At 39.0% G+C, this 20,598-nt stretch overlaps 1 protein-coding gene across 2 annotated transcripts in view; it reads left to right on the forward strand.

The window, feature by feature from the left end:
• LOC108708649 (retinoic acid receptor gamma-like) overlaps positions 1–20,598 on the forward strand; it is a 129,157-nt gene that overhangs the window by 27,809 nt on the left and 80,750 nt on the right. For both annotated transcript variants that reach the window (XM_018247574.2, XM_018247575.2), the window contains exon 2: positions 6,878–7,236. In XM_018247574.2, the coding sequence (XP_018103063.1) occupies positions 7,044–7,236 (193 nt within the window). In that variant the 5' untranslated portion in view covers positions 6,878–7,043. The remainder of the gene's footprint in view (positions 1–6,877; positions 7,237–20,598) is intronic.

The raw sequence follows: 20,598 nt of genomic DNA on the forward strand, positions 1-20,598 counted from the left end.
CTGTTATGGTACAGACACACAAGCCTATTGCATCTTGTATTTACCACTATTATCTGGAAAATTGGGGCACAACACAGTTGGATGCATTACCACAGAGCAGTTTCCAATGCAGGTGGGGGTGTAATACAACTAGGGACATGGGATTTATGGATAGAGGGTCTTTGCATAATTCGGATCACCATACCTTGAGGCTGCTAAAAACATTTACAAAATAACCAGAAAAAAGAAAAATATATTTTCAAAATCAAAATAACTGTATTGAAACTTGATGTACTAATGCAACTTAGTTACCCTTGAGTACTATGTGCTCTGTTATCATTAAAAAGTAAATCATTCAATAAAAATAAGAATTGATTCCTAAAACAGGACATTATGAAAAATGGCATTCCTGTATTTTGTAGCTTTTTCCGATAAAGGGTTTCCAGATAATATATCCCATATCTATACAAACCGTGGGATCTCTCACTTGTAAGTGACATTGGGGAAGATTTAAGACTTAATCGATGTACTTTGGTTATAACCAGGGCTGTATTTATATAAAAGGCACCCAAGGGCCTAAGCCTAAGTCTTCAGCATTACGGGGTGGTTCCTAGATGCTATAGATATATTTCTTGCTTTAAAAACAATCCAGCACACTGTCAAACTTGCAGTAAATCTGGTGGCGGAGCTGAGGGGGTGGCTCCCAATTCTTATACAATGTAGGCTGTACTACACACGCTTGCTGAAAGTGGGTACAGTTGGTGGTGCCCTAGGCAGTTGGCGCTGCGTCCCTCCCTGGTTATAATATGCTATTATAGGCAGCAAGTATCTGAATAAAGCTAGCTGGTAATTATGTAGAGGTAGGGGGAACTATTCAGAGAAATGGAATAGAAAAAGAATTTTTGAGGGTTGGTGTCACTTCAGCATGCAACACCAAACAGTATTTTACTGCAAATTCCAGAAATGCCTTGTTTTACTGTGTTTTGCAAATGAATCTTTGCTGAGGCAAAACCGCAGACTTCAAATGACAGACTGCTATAGGAATAAATTGCTGTGTTAGAAAGGGGAAACTCCAGATATTAGGGGGGTAATGGATTTAGATGGCAGTAGAACAATATTGTGAGAGCCTTGCTTTGTAAGTCATCATACTTTTCTCTATTTTATTTTGGAGTTCTGACCCCTTCTGGCATAGTTGTGGCCCACTAGGGGGACAAAGAAGGGTAGCACATAATAATGTAGAAAAGGTGATACAGAGAAGAGCAAACAAGCAGAAATGCCCTGCAGGCTGAGACAAATTAAAATATGGCACAGAGTAAAACTATTCTTTAAAACTTGCTATAGATTGAAAGTGAGAAGGAAAAATGAGGGCTATGGAAAAAAGAAAGAGCCAGGGAAGGAAAATTGCAAGGGGGGAGTGGGGGGTGCGGGTGACAGACAGGGTAGGGGGTGGGAGCGTTAGGACGGCACAGGGACAGAGTAAGTCTGTTGTGAGTTAGGAGTGCGGTTTTGAGTTCCATGTGGAATATTTGAGCTCAGTTTCTGCCCTCGGGGTGGTACAGCCAAAGCTGCAGCTCTGTGGGAGCCAAGCCTGCCCCAGCGTTGGCAGGGAGAACATAAGCGCTATTTATCTCACAGCCCAAAAAGACTCCTGATTTAAATCATATGGTGCGTGCGGCACACATTTCCACCAAGTCTGGACACGGCTCAAAAAAAGAGGGGAGAAAAACACACACACAGAAAGCAGATCCACACCCTATTCTCTCATTCAGCTGCCGCCACTGCCGGGACTTAACCCTTCTAGCAGTCAGTGCCACGAGAATTTTGCTCAAGAACTCAGGGCCAGTGTAAAGAGGGGGTGCCTGGCAGTGCAGGAAATTTGGGGCCCTTATCTGGAGGGGGTTGGTATTCATTCCTCTCTCCAGTCGATTCTTGTTGGTGGATACTGGAATTTGTGATTTACCAACAGTTGAATGGTTGCAGTTTTGTCATCCCTCTGATGTTAGAACATGTAGCATATATATATATATATATATATATATATATATATATATATATATATATATATATATATATATATATATATCTAATTTGGTTACTGTCTCTTTAAATAGCAATTAATCCTTGGCAATCCAGGGCCCTGAGTCCCTTTTGTGTATGAAAAGTACTAGGAAGTGGGATTTATAGCGCAGTGGCTCCATCTAGGGAACACTGAGGAGCATCAACCCCTGGCACAGTCTCTCAATACCACAGTCCCACACCGGGTGGATAAATACAGAATCACTCCGGTCAGTTCAATGTCCCTTCCCCAAGAGCTCTCTCTTATGTCCCCAGGTAGCGCTACATGCCCAAAGGTATTTTTGCCTTTGAAAGAAGTAGCTGCTCCCTTGTGACAGGTACACGAGAAAGACATGTCCTCACCCTGGGGAACACACAGTGGCCAAAGTATCCACAGGCAAGAGATAGAAACAGGCTCTCCCTGATGCTCACACACTTTATCCAGCAGAGCAAAATACAGCCTTTTCTTTTACTTCTTCCTGGAACTCCTTTTTAAGCAGCACTGTCACACACCACAGATCTGGATTTCTCTGTTTGCTGCAGCAAAGAAACCCCTGATAAGCTCTGTTGGAGACCCTGTACATTTGGCTCCAAAGTCAGTCACACCCTCTCTCCCAAGGATGCACTGGGGTGCCCAGCCAAACGGATGGCTCTCCAGCCTGTAACTGGGCTGGATGATGTCACAGAAAAACAGGGGAAGGATTTGCCTGATCCCTTACATATATATACAGAAACCACCGGTGACATAACTAAATGTTACTATATGTTACTGAGCCCCACAGCAAATTTAATTTAGGGCTGCAAAATATTGGCAAGTGGACCTATTCTACCAATATATATTGAAATTGCTCATTAATTAGGGCCTACTGGGCATTCTACACCCCTGCAACCTGAGGGTCTGCTTCCTATGTTATTACACCCTGCAACCCACCCACCAAAGGTGCCCCTCAAACAGTCATGGGCCTAGGGGGGTTCTAGGATACCCTTGCGAGAACTAGCCTTCTTATTTTAATATTGCTTTTGGAAAGAGCAATAATTGAGTCCTTTTGTAGGTGGTTCTGCACATCAAGTTTCACATTGATGGCTTATAATATTGGACATATTATACAGTCCTGGTCTGTTGTTTTCTCTATCAAGGAAACAATTAACTAATACTGTTTGCATAGAACTGAAATAATTAATGGTACTTTGCTTTCTCCTGGGCACTGGTTAGGGTAAGGTTCATTGGCAATGTGGGGTTGGGTGATCAGTACAGAGAATGAAAGCTAGCCAAATTTTTGCATGCATGACAGGTGAATAGGGAGGCTCACACTCAACATGGGATACAAGCAAAATTCCATAGAAACTGTCATGCCCAGTTGTTTACCCGCAATATGAGCAGCTTCTGCCGAGAACATGGAAAGATCCTTGTCATATCTTTTATGAGCTGCTTCCATACGTCAGTTTTATGGCACAGTAAAAGTTTAGCTGCCTGATGCATATGCCCCAGGTTGCATGAAGGATGCTAATAGCTTATGGCTTGACTCACAGCTTGCTGCTGCTTATAGTGTTCAGAAGAGTAATAATGGGTTGTTAAATATGAGTGTTGTGGGTGTAGGACTCCTCCCGACCAAGAGCCATGAATATCCTGAAAATTATATTCTTATTTATTGTGTTTAGTAATGTCAATTTCTGTCACATAACTCACCGAAGGTTGTGTATTATAAAGAATATTGCCCCTCATTTTGTAAAATAGGAGCATATCAATAGTCAGCTTGGAATTCCATGACCTGAGTAATAGCTTTATATGGTTATGGATCTCCACGGTGACATATAATATCCTTATATTTTACAACAGGGGGTACATTACATAAAACTACATGTGAGTTATGTTGCACTTCATGTCAGTCATCTATGGCCCTGGTGCAACCATGAAAAGACTAGTGAATAGCCAGAAATAAATGAAGCACTTATAAGGCTTCATACATTCTGAAAAATTCAAGAAAAAACGTTATTCAGTCAGCTTTTCTATCTCACGGGAACCTTCCTCTGTACAAACACTGCACATTTTAGGGTTTCCATACATCTCCAGTGCAATTTTGATAATAATTGCACTTGGGTTATATAGTTTAATCCCTTGGGGAAACTGAATGTGATTTGTTTGGTAGGTTCCTTTGAGGGCCAGAAATGGTTATGGAACAAAACATTTTTAAAATGTTATTACCATTTATAAAGTCTATATAAAATAGCCAACACTCAACAGGCTCAGTTAGAGTAACTGGTTTTAATAGAAAATCAAAAGAAACTCCGGAAAGTTTTTCTGTTAAAATCAGTTACTCGAACTCAGCCTGTTGAGTGCGGTATATTTTCACTATTGTGTACACAGGCACCAGGCATGCTGTGTTTCTGTTTTACTCCTGGGATTTTTTTAAAAAACGAATACTTTCATCATGGTACAGATGCTGTGCTGTGACGAAATAATAAAAGTATTTGTTTTTTTAAAGAAAAGGAGTGCGCTACCATATCTGTTTCTATGGATAAATTCCCAGGAGCAGCACCCGGGTACTTGCATGAACATGTACCCACCCTTAGGAGTGCGGATCCCAGGAACAAATATATATATATATATATATATATATATATATATATATATATATATATACAAAGCTGCAAAAAACCGCACTCACAGGACTTGTTCAAAGTATGCAAAAATAGAAAATCTTTATTTCGACGTTTCGGCTCTGAACTCAAGCCGTCTTCCTGAAGACGGCTTGAGTTCAGAGCCGAAACGTCGAAATAAAGATTTTCTATTTTTGCATACTTTGAACAAGTCCTGTGAGTGCGGTTTTTTGCAGCTTTGTATAATATTTCTAACCAGCACCTGGGCAGTGACTATCGAGGATTTTTGAGTGCACCGGTATGTGGTTATATATATATATATATGTATATATATATATATATATATATATATATATATATATATATATATGACACAACATTTATTTTTTACAGTTTTTTTTTAAATTATTTGCCTGAATATTTCCAACTTTCAAATGGGAGTCACTGACCCCATCTAAAAAGAAATGCTTAGGCTACAGTGTATTATTATTGCTACTTTTTTTATTACTGGTCTTATTACTGGTCTTCCTAATCAATGCATGGTTGCTAGGGTAATTTGGACTGTAGCAATCAGATTCCTGAAATTACAAACTGGAGAGCTGCTGAATAAAAAGCTAAATACCTCAAAAACTACAAATGATAAAAAAAATGTAATTGAATTACAAAGTGTCTCACAGTTGCACTCTACATCATACTAAAAGTTAAAGCAAAGGTATACCACCCCTTTAAAACAATCATAATGGGTCTTGTAGTAAGTGTAAATGTCTGTGAGGTTCTGAATAGAATAGAATAGTGTGTCTTGCCCAGGTGTGGCTACTGGTACATACTGTAATAGAATGTAGGGCATATATTCTGCAAGTTGTGCTACAATATCCAGGTAACTATTAGTTATTGTATGCAAAAGCAGCTTATCATTTTACAAGGTTGCCTGTATATGAAGCCTGAAAATAAGAAAGTTCCTGTATTAATATATAGTGAATAAAGTACACCCTCTTGTAAAATATAAGGATATTATAAGTTACCAAGGAGTTTCATGACCATATAAAAACACGAGGCCGAATGCCGAGTGTTTTTATACAGGTCATGGAACTCCGAGGTAACTTATAATATCCTCATATTTTACAATTGGGGGTACTTTATTTATTATAATACACAAATTTTAGTGAGTCATGTGACAGAAATTACATCACTACTCACCGTTTATAACTGATGACATCACTACTCACCGTTTATAAGGATATAATTTACAAGATATTCATGGCTTTTGTGTATTATATTAGTATATTAATATCAAACACTTGGATTCACATTATGAGACAAACCAATGCGGTCATTCTGTTGCCAGTCCAATGAAGGATTTGTTACTGTGTGTAAATGGATATGCAGCACAAATTATACTAAGATTACCCCAATGACCTGCTATTCTATCCAGGAAAGCAGCCTTGCTAAAGACGTATTTGCATTTTTATTTTGAAAGCACCACTTAGCATGCAGTTTTAACAATGGAATCACACAGACTTCAGTCTCCCCCCATGGTCCATTACTTCAGCTGTTTATTTCAGCTCAGGGGGGTTCTAACCTGTGGGTCTCCAGAAGCTTGCTGAATTACAGCTTTGAGCACTGTTTTTTTTTGCCAAAGGTTCTGAAAGTGGTAATGCAGCAAGAACTTAAAGTGGACCTGTCACCTACACATAAAAAGCTGCATAATGAAAGTCCTTTGCAAATTAAATATGAATACCTGTTATAAAGGTGTTTAAATATCTAAACTGTCAATCAAATATTACCTGCCCCGCCTCTATGCCCGTGGCATAGAGGAGGGGCAGACAATTACTTTCACTTTCCATTCAGCATTTCCTACATGTCACTGCTCTCCCCACATTCCCCCTTCCCTCCTCAGGCTCTATAATTGTGTAGGGACCTGCACATGGACATTAGGTCCCCCATTCTGGTGCATACACAAGATTTTGGGGTGATACACAATTTCCCTTAATAACTGTGTCCACAAAATGGCTGCTGCCTGCTTGCTGTGTTTGTATAATTCCAAGACAGAAGGAAACAAAATTTAAATAATAAATACAGTGTAAGTAAAGTTTATTTTGCTCAACTAACATGATAGAAAAGAATTTTAAATTATTTCTTAGGGTGACAGGTCCCCTTTAAGCACAACATGGTGCACATAACCAGGATTTGAAACAATGGTTCTATACATGTAACCATGCTAATTCATGTCTGTGTTACTCTACAGGGAGGCATGTAAACACCACAACTTTTTATTCTGGTGACATCCGATCTTCTACCTAAGGTGTATCATGGATTTATTGCTGAATAACTAAGGAAGACTTTGGTACCCAAAGAAGATTCCAGGAAACTACTGGCTAGAACTCAGTGAGAGACTGAGGGAGAACAAGGCAATGGCAAACAGCAGCAAGGAGCGCCTCTGTGGGGCTGGGGCTCCTCTGGGACATGCCAATGGATTTCCTCCCAGTGTCTATCCTTTTGCCTTCAGCGGAGGAATACGAAGATCTCCACCATTTGAAGTACTTGCTAATGGCGGCTTCTTCCGAAGCTTCCCCACTGACCTGCCCAAGGAGATGGCATCTCTGTGTGAGTATGCTTTTTATCTTTGCTTGGTTTTTTGCATAGCTTTTTTATTGGATGCCTTGCTTTTTGTCAGTGCTTCTTTTTCATAAATGGTGAACCCATTGTAGCCAAAGTGTGTACTAAAGGAGCAGTTGGCCAGCAAATTAGTGCAACAAGCATGCATTTTAAAGGAGAATGAAAGTTCCAGTCCAAGGGGGTTGTCAAATTTTAGGACATCCCCCAAGTATTGTTATGACTTACCCGATACCCAAGATCAGGGCTGCTGTTATAAATAAGTGCGATCCTCTTCCTTCACATGGGTGTGCATGTGCAGTAAAGTTATCGGCTGCTGGATTCTGAAGATAGAAGAAGGGAGGAAGAGGAAAGCTTGCCCCAGGCCAGTGCAGTTTTCTGCGAACAGGAGCACCGGCACCCTAGCATTTGGCACCCCCTTGGATTGGAACTTTTGTACTCCTTTAATGTCCAGTGTGACCAAGTGGATGGTTTTGATAGCCTATAGACCCAAGTTTTGTTAAGTTGCACTCACTGGGTACATAGCTATTCATTCTGGCTAAAAGGTTAAGGTAAAGAAAACAAAAACTGAAGTGCTTTAAATGAGGGAACTTGTAAGGCCACCTGTGCTTAGATTATGAGCCACATGTATTGTGCTACACTTTGCTCTGTTGTCTGAGGACACTTTGTGTGACAAATGAATAGCCACACTTTCTATTAATGGGAGTTCAAGTATTACCTACAGGCCTAAAATCATAGCACTTAGACATAACATAATCTTCTCTACTGTGGTCAGCAACTGCATTAATTGAGCTTCTTGCATTTTACCCCTCTGGTCCACACAATTGCAGCGGCTCTCTAAAGGTGTCCATACACTCACCAATATTTATCATACGAAAGATCTTTTGTATGATAATCTGTTCATGTGTGGTAGGAGACAAGTCAACCAATATCAGTAAAAAACCTTGGATATCAGTCGTCTTGACTGAAATTTTTGATCGGGACATCCTTAGAAAGTGTGTTAATGCTGAATCATGAGATAGAGCTAAAGATTTTTTTTTGTTTTTACCTGCATAACTGACGATTCAGCTCTTAATGTTAATAGAGTGGACGAAAGATCTTTCATACAACCAATGGTCACGGAAAACATCATAACTGAAATGTGTATGTACACCCTTAGTAATTCTCATGTTCATTTGATGGTTTTACAGGAAGAGTAAGCAAAATATAAATTAATAAAACTGCTCATAGTGAGGCCAAACTGGTTGCTAGGTAAATTACACCTTATCAGCCGAATTCAAAGACCACAAAAAAAACTGTCATAAGGAATGAGAAAAGACTGCCAAACTCAGAACAGTGACCTTTACAGGTAAAATAAAACATTAATAGATGGGGTGCAGTTACAATTTTGATGCTATAGGCGTCCTAGCTGCAGGGGTCAGCTTTGGATCTGTGTGGCTCAAAGCAGCTTCTTGTCTCTCCTTTTCCGTCATGTGTAAGTTTGTCTGTGTCTGCCATTAACACTACCAGACAGTGAGTAATGATGTGGAAGTACCATGGGTGTGTGTGCTTAGAATGACACTCTTGCCTTGGGTGCCAAAGCTCACAACAACGCATTCTCTTATATATAATTACTATAGACTTTATTCATACAAATGTATTAAATACCCGAGTGGAATCTTTATTAATTGAGCTTCCTGCATTCTACCCCTCTGGTCCACACAATTGCAGCGACTCTCTCAAGGTGTCCATACACTCACCAATATTTACCATACGAAAGATCTATCAACACTGTTTATGCTACAGAGCAGATAATAACTGTACCATATCTACTGTACTGTATCTAATTACAAGTTATGCAGCACCAAACAGTTTTTGCATAAGAAAGAAAATATAATTTTAAGAGTCAGAAGAAGAGAAGAGAATAAAAAGGATCAGATGATGTTGCCGTCTGTAAAAACTACCTTTACAAATTACTCTAGGGCTAATGGCAGAGGGGTCATTTTCTCCTCTGGTGTTTATACACGAGCATGGGGACAGCCAATCTGCTGCCTTCTGCTTCCTGAAAGGAATAGTAACATCAGAAAATGAAAGTGTTTTAAAGTAATAAAAACAAAATGCAGTGTTGCCCTGCACTGATAAAACTGATGTGTTTGCTTCAGAAACACTACGATTGTTTATATAAATAAGCTGCTGTGTAGCAATGGGGGCAGCCATTCAAAGGAGAAAATGCTCAGGTTACACAGCAGATAAACTCTGTAGAACACAATGGTGTTATCTGTTATCCACTATTTAACCTGTGCCATATAGACTTTTTTTAATTTCAGCCATCGCTACACAGTAACTCGTTTATATGAACTATAGTAGTGTTTCTAAAGCAAACACATCCGTTTTACCAGTGCAGGGCATCAGTACATTATATTTTCATTACTTTAAAACACTTTTATTTTTTGGTGTTAATGTGGATGATATGGTCTTATCGCTATGAAACAATTTGCAATTGTATTGCTGCATCATGTGCACGTTGAGGTGGAAGCAACTTAGAATATTCCCCCAATTATTCTGCATTGAGCATAGAAAAAATGGCACTTTGCCCATTGCACTGCATTCCTAAATGAGCCCTGGAGTATGCTATTTTACACTGCTCAACTTCCATACTGCATAATTGTATGGTTTGCAGCAGGAAAAAATATTTGACAGGAAGTGCTTTTATAAACCATTTAAAACTATTTGTACAAAAGTATTTATATCCACCAAAGTGTTGGTGCATATATATATATATAGCTATGGAAAAAGCCCTCATTATTATATATATAATTCGGATGGTTGGCTGATTCACCTTTACAAAAAATTATCACTTTCAAAGAGTATACTGCAAATAATGACAACTAATTCTTGTTATTACAGTTTTCTTGTTTAAAGGTAGATCTTTAAAACAAATTTGTTGTGTTTGTTTCCCTCTTTTATACGATCTGTAAACTAGTTTGCTTACCTTCTAAAAATCTGATACGCATCATCATCAGATAAAGATCTTCAACTGATGTATCAAAGTTAAACGTTTCGTAACACAGATTTCCTTTTTCTCTGTAATAATAAAACCGTACCTTGTAGTTGATCCAAACTAAGATATAATTAATCCTTATTGGAAGCAAAACCAGCCTATTGGGTTTATTTAATGTTTACATAATTTTCTAGTAGAATTAAGATATGAAAATCCTAAATTACGGAAAGATCCATTATCTGGAAAACCCCAGGTCCCAAGCATTTTGGATAACAGGTCCCATACCTGTTTTTGTTTCGTCCTATTTGGGAAAGTAAATGAACCCTTTTACTCCTGTGTGACTGAAGATGCCTTCCCCTTAATTAATGGATTGAAGTTATACAATAAATTATTATTAGCTTTCTCTGCTGTATTCCAAGGTGGAATACAGTAGGGGAAAAAAAAATTTCAAGCACATTTAAAAATTTCCAGCATAGCCAGCACCCTTGACACTTACATGCACATATAAAAAGTCTTTAAAGAAAAGTATGAAAGTTGCTATTACAAATGAAGCTTAAACCTTATTATAACCATATATTTTTACTTTTGCATACTACATGCTTTTTATGACTGACATATTGATTTAACTTTGTGTAGGGTATACATAGGCCTAGCCTACATGAATGAAATTTTTTTTTGAAGCCGTGTCAGTCCTTGATATAATGTGTGGCTCAAGTAGTGAGATGGAATGCTCTAGGGTGAATAATATCTTTTATAGGACTAACATGTGGTTGAAATCACACATTCCCGAACCGCACAGAGTTCCTGTTCAGGTAAAGAGGGGAAGAACCCTGTGAGATTTGAAAGATTGTAATTTCAACCATATGTTGGTCCAATAAATGGCATCATTCAGCCCACAGCATTCCATCAAAGTAAGAGTGAATCCAGCAATGGCTAATTTCCTCATATTGTCAACACTCTCAGGCAGAATTGGCTTGACTTCTGTGTGTATGTATAGAACAGTGCAAGTATTCTGTCTGCCTGTGTTAGGGCACGGATTTGAAAATCAAAGCTATCCATTCTGACTTCTTTGGAGCGCTGGTGCTTCATGCGGCTTTTACTGGGTATCAACAGAACAAAAACATCAGTTCTAATAAAATGATTGAAAATAAATGTTTATTGAATATATTAACCTTTGAGTTAATTTTTAGTATGATGTAGAGAGTGGTATTCTGCGACAATTGGTTTTCATTATATATTATTTGTGGTTTTGTAGTTATTTAGCTTTTTATTCACCAGCTCTCTAATTTGCTATTTCAGCAATCTGGTTTCTCTCCGTGTGCCACCACCCTAATGAACATTCCCCAGAAATGATCACCATAAGAAACAGTGGAGAACTGTGGCATCAGTATTATGGTTACGGGCAATACATGGTTTATTATTTATCTACTCTTTGGGAAGTTTGGAAATCATTTTCAGCTTAAGGGTGGTGGCACACAGAGAGATTTAGTCGCCTGTGATAAATCTTCGATACTGCGAGCAGCTAATCTCTCTAAAATGCCTTCCCACGGGCAAGATTGTGACATATGCGTCTATTCAGAAGTGACACAAAGTTTTCTTGTGAGGCAACGTCGGGTGACTTCGGAAAACCTAAGCAACGCTTATGCCATCCCATCGGTGATTAACATTCTTGCCAGTGGGAAGGCATTTTGGGGAGATTAGTAGCGTGCAGTCGCGAACATTTATGGCCATCCCTGTGTACCACCACCCTAAAAGTTAACTGAAAGGTGAACCACTATTGCATTTTGCACCCTGCACTTTGATAATGACCCCTAAAGTGAGTTACTAATATGATTATACAATTCAAGCAAGCAAAAAAGAGAATTGTTGCAAATGGCTAGAGGCTTTAAAAAATGTACACACTAGTGATGTGTGGGCTGGCCCGATAGCCACGGGACCCGCGCCGGTCGGGCAGGTTCGGGTTGACCTCACTGCGCTGTTTGTGGGTTTAGGTTGAGCTCTTCTGTCTGCTCTCCCCGTCCCCTTAGAATGCTGGTTTTATAGGCTCCCGCCTGCCCACCCCACCCCTTTTGTGATGTAATCGGCAGGGCTTTAAAAGGAGGAGGGAAGGTGGGCGCAGGTTGGGCGGTGCGGGTTCAAGTCGGGTACACTTGACTAGTACACACACTAAAAAGGTTTGCGCACTACAGGTTTAAATTATTCATCGTACATTTCTGCTGCTGGCAACATCTCTTGCCTACCATCCTGAGGTCACAGAACTTCTGTCTGAATTTGAGACTTGGGTAGGTCTCAGCAAGTACCCAAATATTCTTTGGCATAGAAAGACTATTATTCCCTTGTGGAGAACCGCACCCATGGGTGCAGTCTGATAGTGTTGTGATCTCTCAGTGTTTAATTATGCTTTTATAATTAACTATACATTCTTTCTTCTGGGCACTCCTGAGGGTGGTGCTGAGTATAATCTTATTGTCTGCACGTTGTGTACCTTTTTGTCTGTGTCTCTGTTTCCTTTTCCAACTCTTGTGGTTATGTTGAGGCCAGTGTCACACTTGGCATAGATACTCATCACACTACCTGAAAGTCTGTAGGTTATTTAGGGTGAAATGTGAAGTGAACATTTTCTGTTCTAATTGGCAAAAATGACTGAAACAGGAGTATTTTCTTGTGTTTGCAACCTTGGTATGAAAAAAGAAGGAACTCAAAAGGGGACTTGAACCATATGTAGATTAAAGTAAGAGGAATGTGTCTGGGAAATGTGTGTTTTACCAAAGAAAAGCTAAAGAAAGTACATCATAAGAAGGATAAGACACATAATTTGGAGTCAGCAAATGTTACGGTTACACAGACATATGTGCAATCATTCATAACTGCATAGTAAAAATCTTTTGGACTGACCATACTAGAAATATATATATATTATAAGGAGGGGTAGGAGTCCTCTGAGGCCTCACTAGATTTGCAAGTGAGGCCAGCCTTATAGTTAGCAAAACAGGGGGTTACAGAATTACAAAATGCAGACTTGATGACTTGTCTGAGGTTGTCCCTGGGTTCCCTCAAGCTGCTACTGTTTGAGGCATGAACTGACTGAGAGCCTGGGAGACTAAAGCTTGCAGTCCAGTTGCTGCTGCTTTCTAGAGAGTCAACTAGTGTGCATAAAAATCGGTTGGAAGTGTGGGTGTCTGTCTGTTAAAAAGACACCTTAATTGGCTTTTAAACATTTTGCCCTATATGATCTACAGCAATTTTAATCAAATTCTTCTATTTTTCCTCTACATTTTCACCTTCCAGTTTTGTGGTCTGTTACACCCCACACTGTTTGTACCTGCAGACACAGTAACAGCATGCCCTCTGGCTGATTTATATGCCATTACAGGCAGCAAGGGGTGTTGGTTGACAGTGTGCCCACTTCACACCACAGATCAGGATTAGAACAGGAGCTGCCTCTTTGGAGAAATATCACTTACACCAAACTGGATCATGAAGAGAAAATTTATATAAAGTAACAAATTAATCTCATTTCAGCCAAACAAAAGGGTGAACTCTGTTTAACTGTTTTTTTATTCTGTTCTGCACAAAACCAACAACAGTAATACAGGCATGGGACCTGTTATCTAAAATGCTCGCGACCTGGGGTTTTCTGCATTAAGGATCATCATGTAATTTAGATCTTGATACCTTAAATCAATTAAAACATTAATGAAATCCATTAGGCTAGCTTTGCCTCTAGTCAGAATTAATTATATCTTAGTTTGGTTCAAATACAAGGTACTGTTTTATTATTACAGAGAAAAGGGAAATCATTTTAAAAAATTTGGATTATTTGGAGTCTATGGTAGATAGCATTTCAGTGATTTTGAGCTTTCTGGATTACGGGATTCTGCATATCTGATTTTATACATGTACTAAAAAATATTGGTAAAATGGTAGAAAGAAGAGTTAGCCTCCAGCATATGAAATATTCCCATTTAAGCAAGCCTAAGAGGCTCTTGAATACCTAGGGAGGTAGTCTAGGTGGAACCTCCTTATAAAACTGATCTGGGGTTTAGAAAGTGACTTGTATTGTTGTTATTTTGTGGGAAACTTGGAGCCAGTAGATTAAAAACTGGCTTCTGATTTTGCTCTTCTGTATATGTGCACAGCCCAGGGCAGCTGACAGTAAGTGATTGGACAAGAGGCAAAGCCATCTGGGTGCACGCATGCACGCGAGCTAGGCGATTGTGTGCATGCGCTAAAAGACGCTCGTGCGCATGCGCGAATAGACGAGAAGGGACCTGACTGGGGTAGAAGTAAGTACGTGCCTGGCGCCCCTCCACCTTTGCGCCCTAGGCACGTGCCTACTCTGCCTACCCCTAGTTCCGGCCCTGACAAGAGGCAAGGTGACTTTGCAGAATAGTACCGTGGGCTGGTGCATTTTTAATGTGCAAATAAAAACAAACTTTGATTTCCCTGCTGACTCTGGTCTGTTTCCTGTTGCTGAAGGCAGAACTCGGCCATTATGTGTCAGCAATAAACTGTGGCGATAAGGTCAAAACCCTAAGAAGTACCCTCTCACCTTAGCCAGGGTGCTTATGGTTACCAGTAGGGGAATGGTACAGACTGGCCTGAGGACATTGGCTGGACACATTTCCTGGCACCCTCAGGTATGAAGTCTTGTCCAGTCCTTGTGACCCAATGACCTTATCATCATTGAGGTCAGACACTAAAGCTTAAGGGGGCAGCCATTATTCCTTGCCTAGGGCATATTCTAGCATATGTCTGACCCTGCGTGTGTAAATACTATACACAGATATTTGTATCAGTATGTTGTGCCACTATGTTTGGTCTCTGTGTATGTTCCAGAGACTGTTGCTTCCCTCCCCATTGTTAGTATTGTTTTGTATACTAACTGTGTGCCACAGAAATCAAAGCAATGGCAGTGCTTTGCTTCAAAGATATATATGCGTTATAATATACAAGAACCTCAAACCGCCTCTTCTTCGGGTGATTAATCTCCCTGAAAAGCCTTCCCACTGGCTAGAATCTAAATCACCAGCGTGATGGCACTCAGAGCACTTAGTTTTCCAAAATCGCCTGAAGTTTCCTCGTGAGGCAACTTTGGACGACTTCGGAAAACGAATCGATATGAGTGCCATCTTGCCGGCGATTTAGATTCTAGCCGGTGAGAAGGAGATTAGTCGCCCGAAGAAGAGGCGACTGTTCCCCCGAATCTTCGTGTGTGTCTCTGCCCTTTTGCTACAAGTCAAAGTTTGCTCATCTTAAATTGTTACAAACGTGTAAGTGCACGTGCAGGGTATTCTGGGCTCTCTGCCAAAGATATTGTATCTTTTTCTGGCTATTCAGTACAGGAGATCAACAATCTGGGACTGCGGGTTGAGCTGTCAAATTCGGGACTGTCCTGCAAAATACGGGACAGTTGGGAGGTATGCCTATAATACAGGCATGACTAGGCTACCACCGTTCATTTTAATATTAGCATTTTGTGAAGCCTGGGGTTCAAGTTTTGCCCAGGGCCCATGTGGCTATACTTACACCACCTCACTGCCAACATCTTGCCCAATTACTGATCTGACGCAAACACAATATTCACAGTACGATAAAGACGAATTTTACAATTTCTAAGAATTTAGTAACCCTTGTTTATAAAAAAAATGCATAACCCATGAGTACAGGGGTTAAAAGAGTGATGTCCTGGAGCAGAGTGTCTAAATTTAAAAGGGGCAGGCTGATTTTTTTGCTGTTAATTTTGTGTGACAGGCTTAATTTCAGTATGTGTTGGCTCAGCACCTGGAAAAAATAACCCATGCTGCATCAGATGTAGCTTGTGCTGGCTGCAGGGACTCTTTTTTATCTGCCAGTTATTTGTGGTTATTCCGCTAAAGGTCTCCCAGCTATGACTCTGATTGGTGGTGACAAGTTCTACGAAATTCATTTTACCCCTTTTCAGAAAATAGTGTAACCTTATTTAATTGTGGAAAGAATAAAGGGCAGTATCCTATATCCAAGGTGTTGCCATAGGTCTCAATGCCCTTCTTTGATTTTTGTCTCTATTTCTCTCTCTGAATTGCTCTCTGAGACAGTGAGCTTTGTCTCGTGCTCACTCCTTATTTTTCCTAAAGACAGATATATTTTATCATTCTCTTAAAGGGGGGGGGTGCACAACCCGCGGCCCGAGGGCCAGGATGGATATGAATGCGGCCCAGCTTGAACTTCTGCCAATCTAGGAAACATCATGTTGCAATGTCACGCACAGAGAGAGTATGTACATGGTTACTAATTGTGTGCATGTGTGGTTTAAATTTTACATGGGGTATGCGGTGTGTGTGTGGCTTCCTAGAGCAGAAAAAGCAGTTAACAAGTGAGCGTTTGGTTACTCTCAAAGGCAGGTAAGCATTCTTCAGCGGCATTGCCCACTATGCTAGGGATATATGCAGCGCCTACATTTGTGAGCAACTTTTTTCAAGAATGAACACACTAAGGGGCAGATTTATCAAAGGTCGAAGTAAAAATTCGAAGTAAAAAAATTTGAATTTCAAGCTATTTTTGTGTTCTTCGACTATCGAATAGGTCAAAATTCGATTCCAATTTGAAAAAAATTTGACTACTCGAATATCGAAATTTATCATGTACTCTTTTCTTTAAAACTGTGACTTCGACCATTTGCCATCTTAGACCTACTGAATTGCTGTTTTAGCCTATGGGGGACTTCCTTGAACCTATTTGAAGTCATTTGGTGGACTTTAAAAAAATCAAATTTTTTTGGGGCAAATACTTTGATTCGAATTTGATAGAATGGGCTATAACTTAGATTTGAACCATTTGAATACAGCTTATTCACCCGAAGTTAAAAACTGATTTTTTAAATAAATTTAGATTGTTTTTTTTTTATTTGAATTTGGAAGTTATGAGAGTTCAAAAAAACTCCCATTACTTCGAAATTCGACCCTTGATAAAGCTGCCCTTAAAGCTGGCCATAGATGTTGAGATTTTTAAAAGATCACGATCTTCTCGGAATGATCGTACGATTGTACGAATTTACCATCAACTAAAAAGACCAATTTGCCAGGAAAACAAAGGGGAGCTGCCTGCTTGGCCCTGCAAACATAGATAGATTGCACTGGGACTGACAAAGATTTTTTGACCTGGCCGATCAATTTCCTGACAGATGTCGGCCGAAAAATCGTAAGATGTACGATTGTTTGAATCCCACTAACCTATCTACCTTGCAAGGACCAAACATGGAAAAGCTTCAGTTTCCCTATTTGCCCTCTTTAGCTCAAGAAATAACAGACACCATAGATTTTTTTCTGCCGAGTAAAACAACAGGCGAATAGTATGTTCAGCACAAGCTTTATACATTGAATTTAAGTTGAACAAGGTGGTATACCGTATTGATGTACATAATGACATTTTAAAAGTGCATTTAGATGATAATTTCCTTTGAATATTTAGCATTTTTTATATTTATTTTTATTCAGTTTTATGTTGTTGTTAGCAGTACAGACCCTAGCAAGGTAGCGGTTGCAAATATTATGAGTAGGCTAGAGCCGGAATGAAAAATAAATTAGAGTTCAAATAGTACACCACAAATATTTCATTATTTTCAGTTGTTGCTTTTAGATGAATTGGTTTCTTTTTCTCCCACCTCTCATCTTTCGCAGCAGCAGCAGGTCACTTACTTTCTAAGTTGTTGGATTTGTTTCTGCCATTTATAGGAGCAGCATCTTCAGCCCTAAAGTGAAGGTTTACCAGCAACTAATGTACCAGCTTGTAACAAGCAAACAGTGTAAACTTTAGGAGAAACCAGAGCATCATGTATCATATTGAAATTGTGCATTTTTGACAAATGTTAAAGATAAAACGTAACTGTGACTGCACTATTTCTGGTGTACTTTTGAAAACAATATATTTTGTGAAATCCTTTAAAACACACAGAAAAAGTACAGTGTAACGCCACAATGAGGAGTTGCTTATGTCACAGTACATAAACAACCAAGTTGGAGAGAGGCAAATTTTATAATTTAATCACGTGGAATTAGTTAATGAAAGCCAATCACAAAGTGTGTATTTTAATACAATATATTTATAAGGCAAACGTTCTTACCGAAGGTACTGTATACCACCTTACTTGTTTTCAGAAACAGTGAATACTTTGGATACTTTGACTATTCCCACCTTAAATGTTTCACTTAAAACGAGTACTTTGTAAAACGAAGTGAGCATTCTGTGTCAGTTTCACCACTAGAGGTCAATCTTTCACTCTTAAAGGCTAAAAAAGAATCTAGGAGGGGTCTTTGTTTAGTAGCCCAAAGGGGATTGTTTGATACAACAGTGAATGATCAGTCATTTGATCCTGGATTTGCCTCCAACCTTTATATAGTGACAACATAAACCTATGCCTGCAAAGTAATTCCGTTATAAAAATGAGCACAATATAAATTGGAGGGTACAGCGACAATTTAAAGGGAAAGTCATTCTATTTTCCTGAGGGTACATGATTCTGTGAAAGTCCGATCGTACATTGATTTGTACGATCGGATCTTTGCGTCTATGGCCAGCTTAAGCCTAGTGTACTGATTATCTGTGCATTCTCACAGCCCATGCAGCTACAATTGATGTCTAGAATATCAAGTGAATATAAAACCTGCTGATATCTTATCTTATTTTACAGGTATGCGATCCGTAAACTCGTTATCCAAAAAGCTGCAAATTATAGAATGGGCATCTCCCATAGATTTCATTTTAATCAAATAATTCAGGTTTTTAAAAATGTTCTTTTTCTCTTTAATGATAAAACAGTACTATGCACTTGATCCCAACTAAGATATAATTAATGATTATTGAGGGGAAAAACAATCTTATTTGTTTTATTTAATGTTTAAATTATTTTTTTAGCAGAATTAAAGTATGAAGTTTAAATTATGGCAAGATACCTTATCTGCAAAAACCCAGGTACCGAGTATAATGGATTAACAGGTCCCATACCTGTATATTCTCCTTTAAAGTATGCTTACTTACATATTAGAAATGCTAGCATGCAGCTAAATATGGTTTACTCGTCGAAATAAACTATGTGACTATATTGTACTACCGGTATATACAATACTATATACATTGTAGTTTAAGAACATGGTATATAAACTTAACTTTACTATATTGTAACTGTATTAGCCCTTGTGTGGCTGTTAAAAGATGCACATTTATACCTATATGTAGAAGTTCAGGGCATACCTTTTTATTTCCTTTTTATTCATGAGGTCAATACATTGATAATATCTTTACCATGAGTCCAATAATAAAACTGAAAAGTGGTTTATGTAAATACACAATCCACATTCTTTTTACAGTAGGCTTTTGGTGGGTGCAGTGTTGTAGAGTCACACCCTAGTATTACATGTTACAATAGTCATGTTATGAATGCTTCCTTACGAGAAATGCCCTGTATTTATTTTTATGTGCTTATAATATGGTAATAAAGTAGACGCGCTTTGAAAAGCCTGAAAAATATATAATTTTATTAGAAGGATTTATCTTCCATGTACCATCTTTACTTCTTGGCACTAGTACAAATTATTTGACTCTACCAAACTATTTATCCTTTGGAGGGAACATAAAAACTACCTGCAGATCAGGCCTAGACTGGAAATCTATTGGGTTCTGGCAAATGCCAGGCCTGGGGCTCTTGCAAATGCAGGAGGGGCTGCTGCTGCTGCAGATTGTGTCCTGGCTGGAATTGAGCCTGGAAACCCAGAGCTGCAAGGCAGCAATACCAACCATGCCACCATGATTCATATGGCCTATAATAGTCCTTTCAGCACCATGGGTTGCTGTCAAGCTACAGCAGTGCGAAGGCCACTTGTAGTCTTTCATCATTAGCTGCCTGTTTGTTTACAGTTCAAGCACCCTTGGAGTCGTAACCTTTATTATGGCCCCCTTATCCCATAAAATAGTTACAGATACAGATATATGATCCCTTTTCTGGAAACTTGTTGTCCAGAAAGTGCCAAATTATAGGAGGCCATCTCTCTAACTAAGCTGCATAAATCTATATTGGTGGCAATACAATCCTATTGGGTTTATTTAATGTTTTAATTATTTCAGCAGACTTAAGGTATGGAGATCCTATTTAATGAAAGATCAATAATCTGGAAAACCCCAGGTCCAAAGTGTTTTGGATAATAGTTCCTATATCTGTATATAAAAAAAATCTAAAACCATTCCACACTAATTGACCTTTAAACTAAGATTTTAGGTTTAGCTAAAGGGGCAAATTGAAATTTCCTCTAAACATTACAGAATTAACCAAATATATGTCTTGACTGTATTCTTCCATTCAGTTTTCACTGTCTGCTGACCATGTGCAAACTAACATGGTA

Source organism: Xenopus laevis, chromosome 2L, assembly GCF_017654675.1.
Source record: "Xenopus laevis strain J_2021 chromosome 2L, Xenopus_laevis_v10.1, whole genome shotgun sequence".
Classification (NCBI taxonomy): Eukaryota; Metazoa; Chordata; class Amphibia; order Anura; family Pipidae; genus Xenopus; species Xenopus laevis.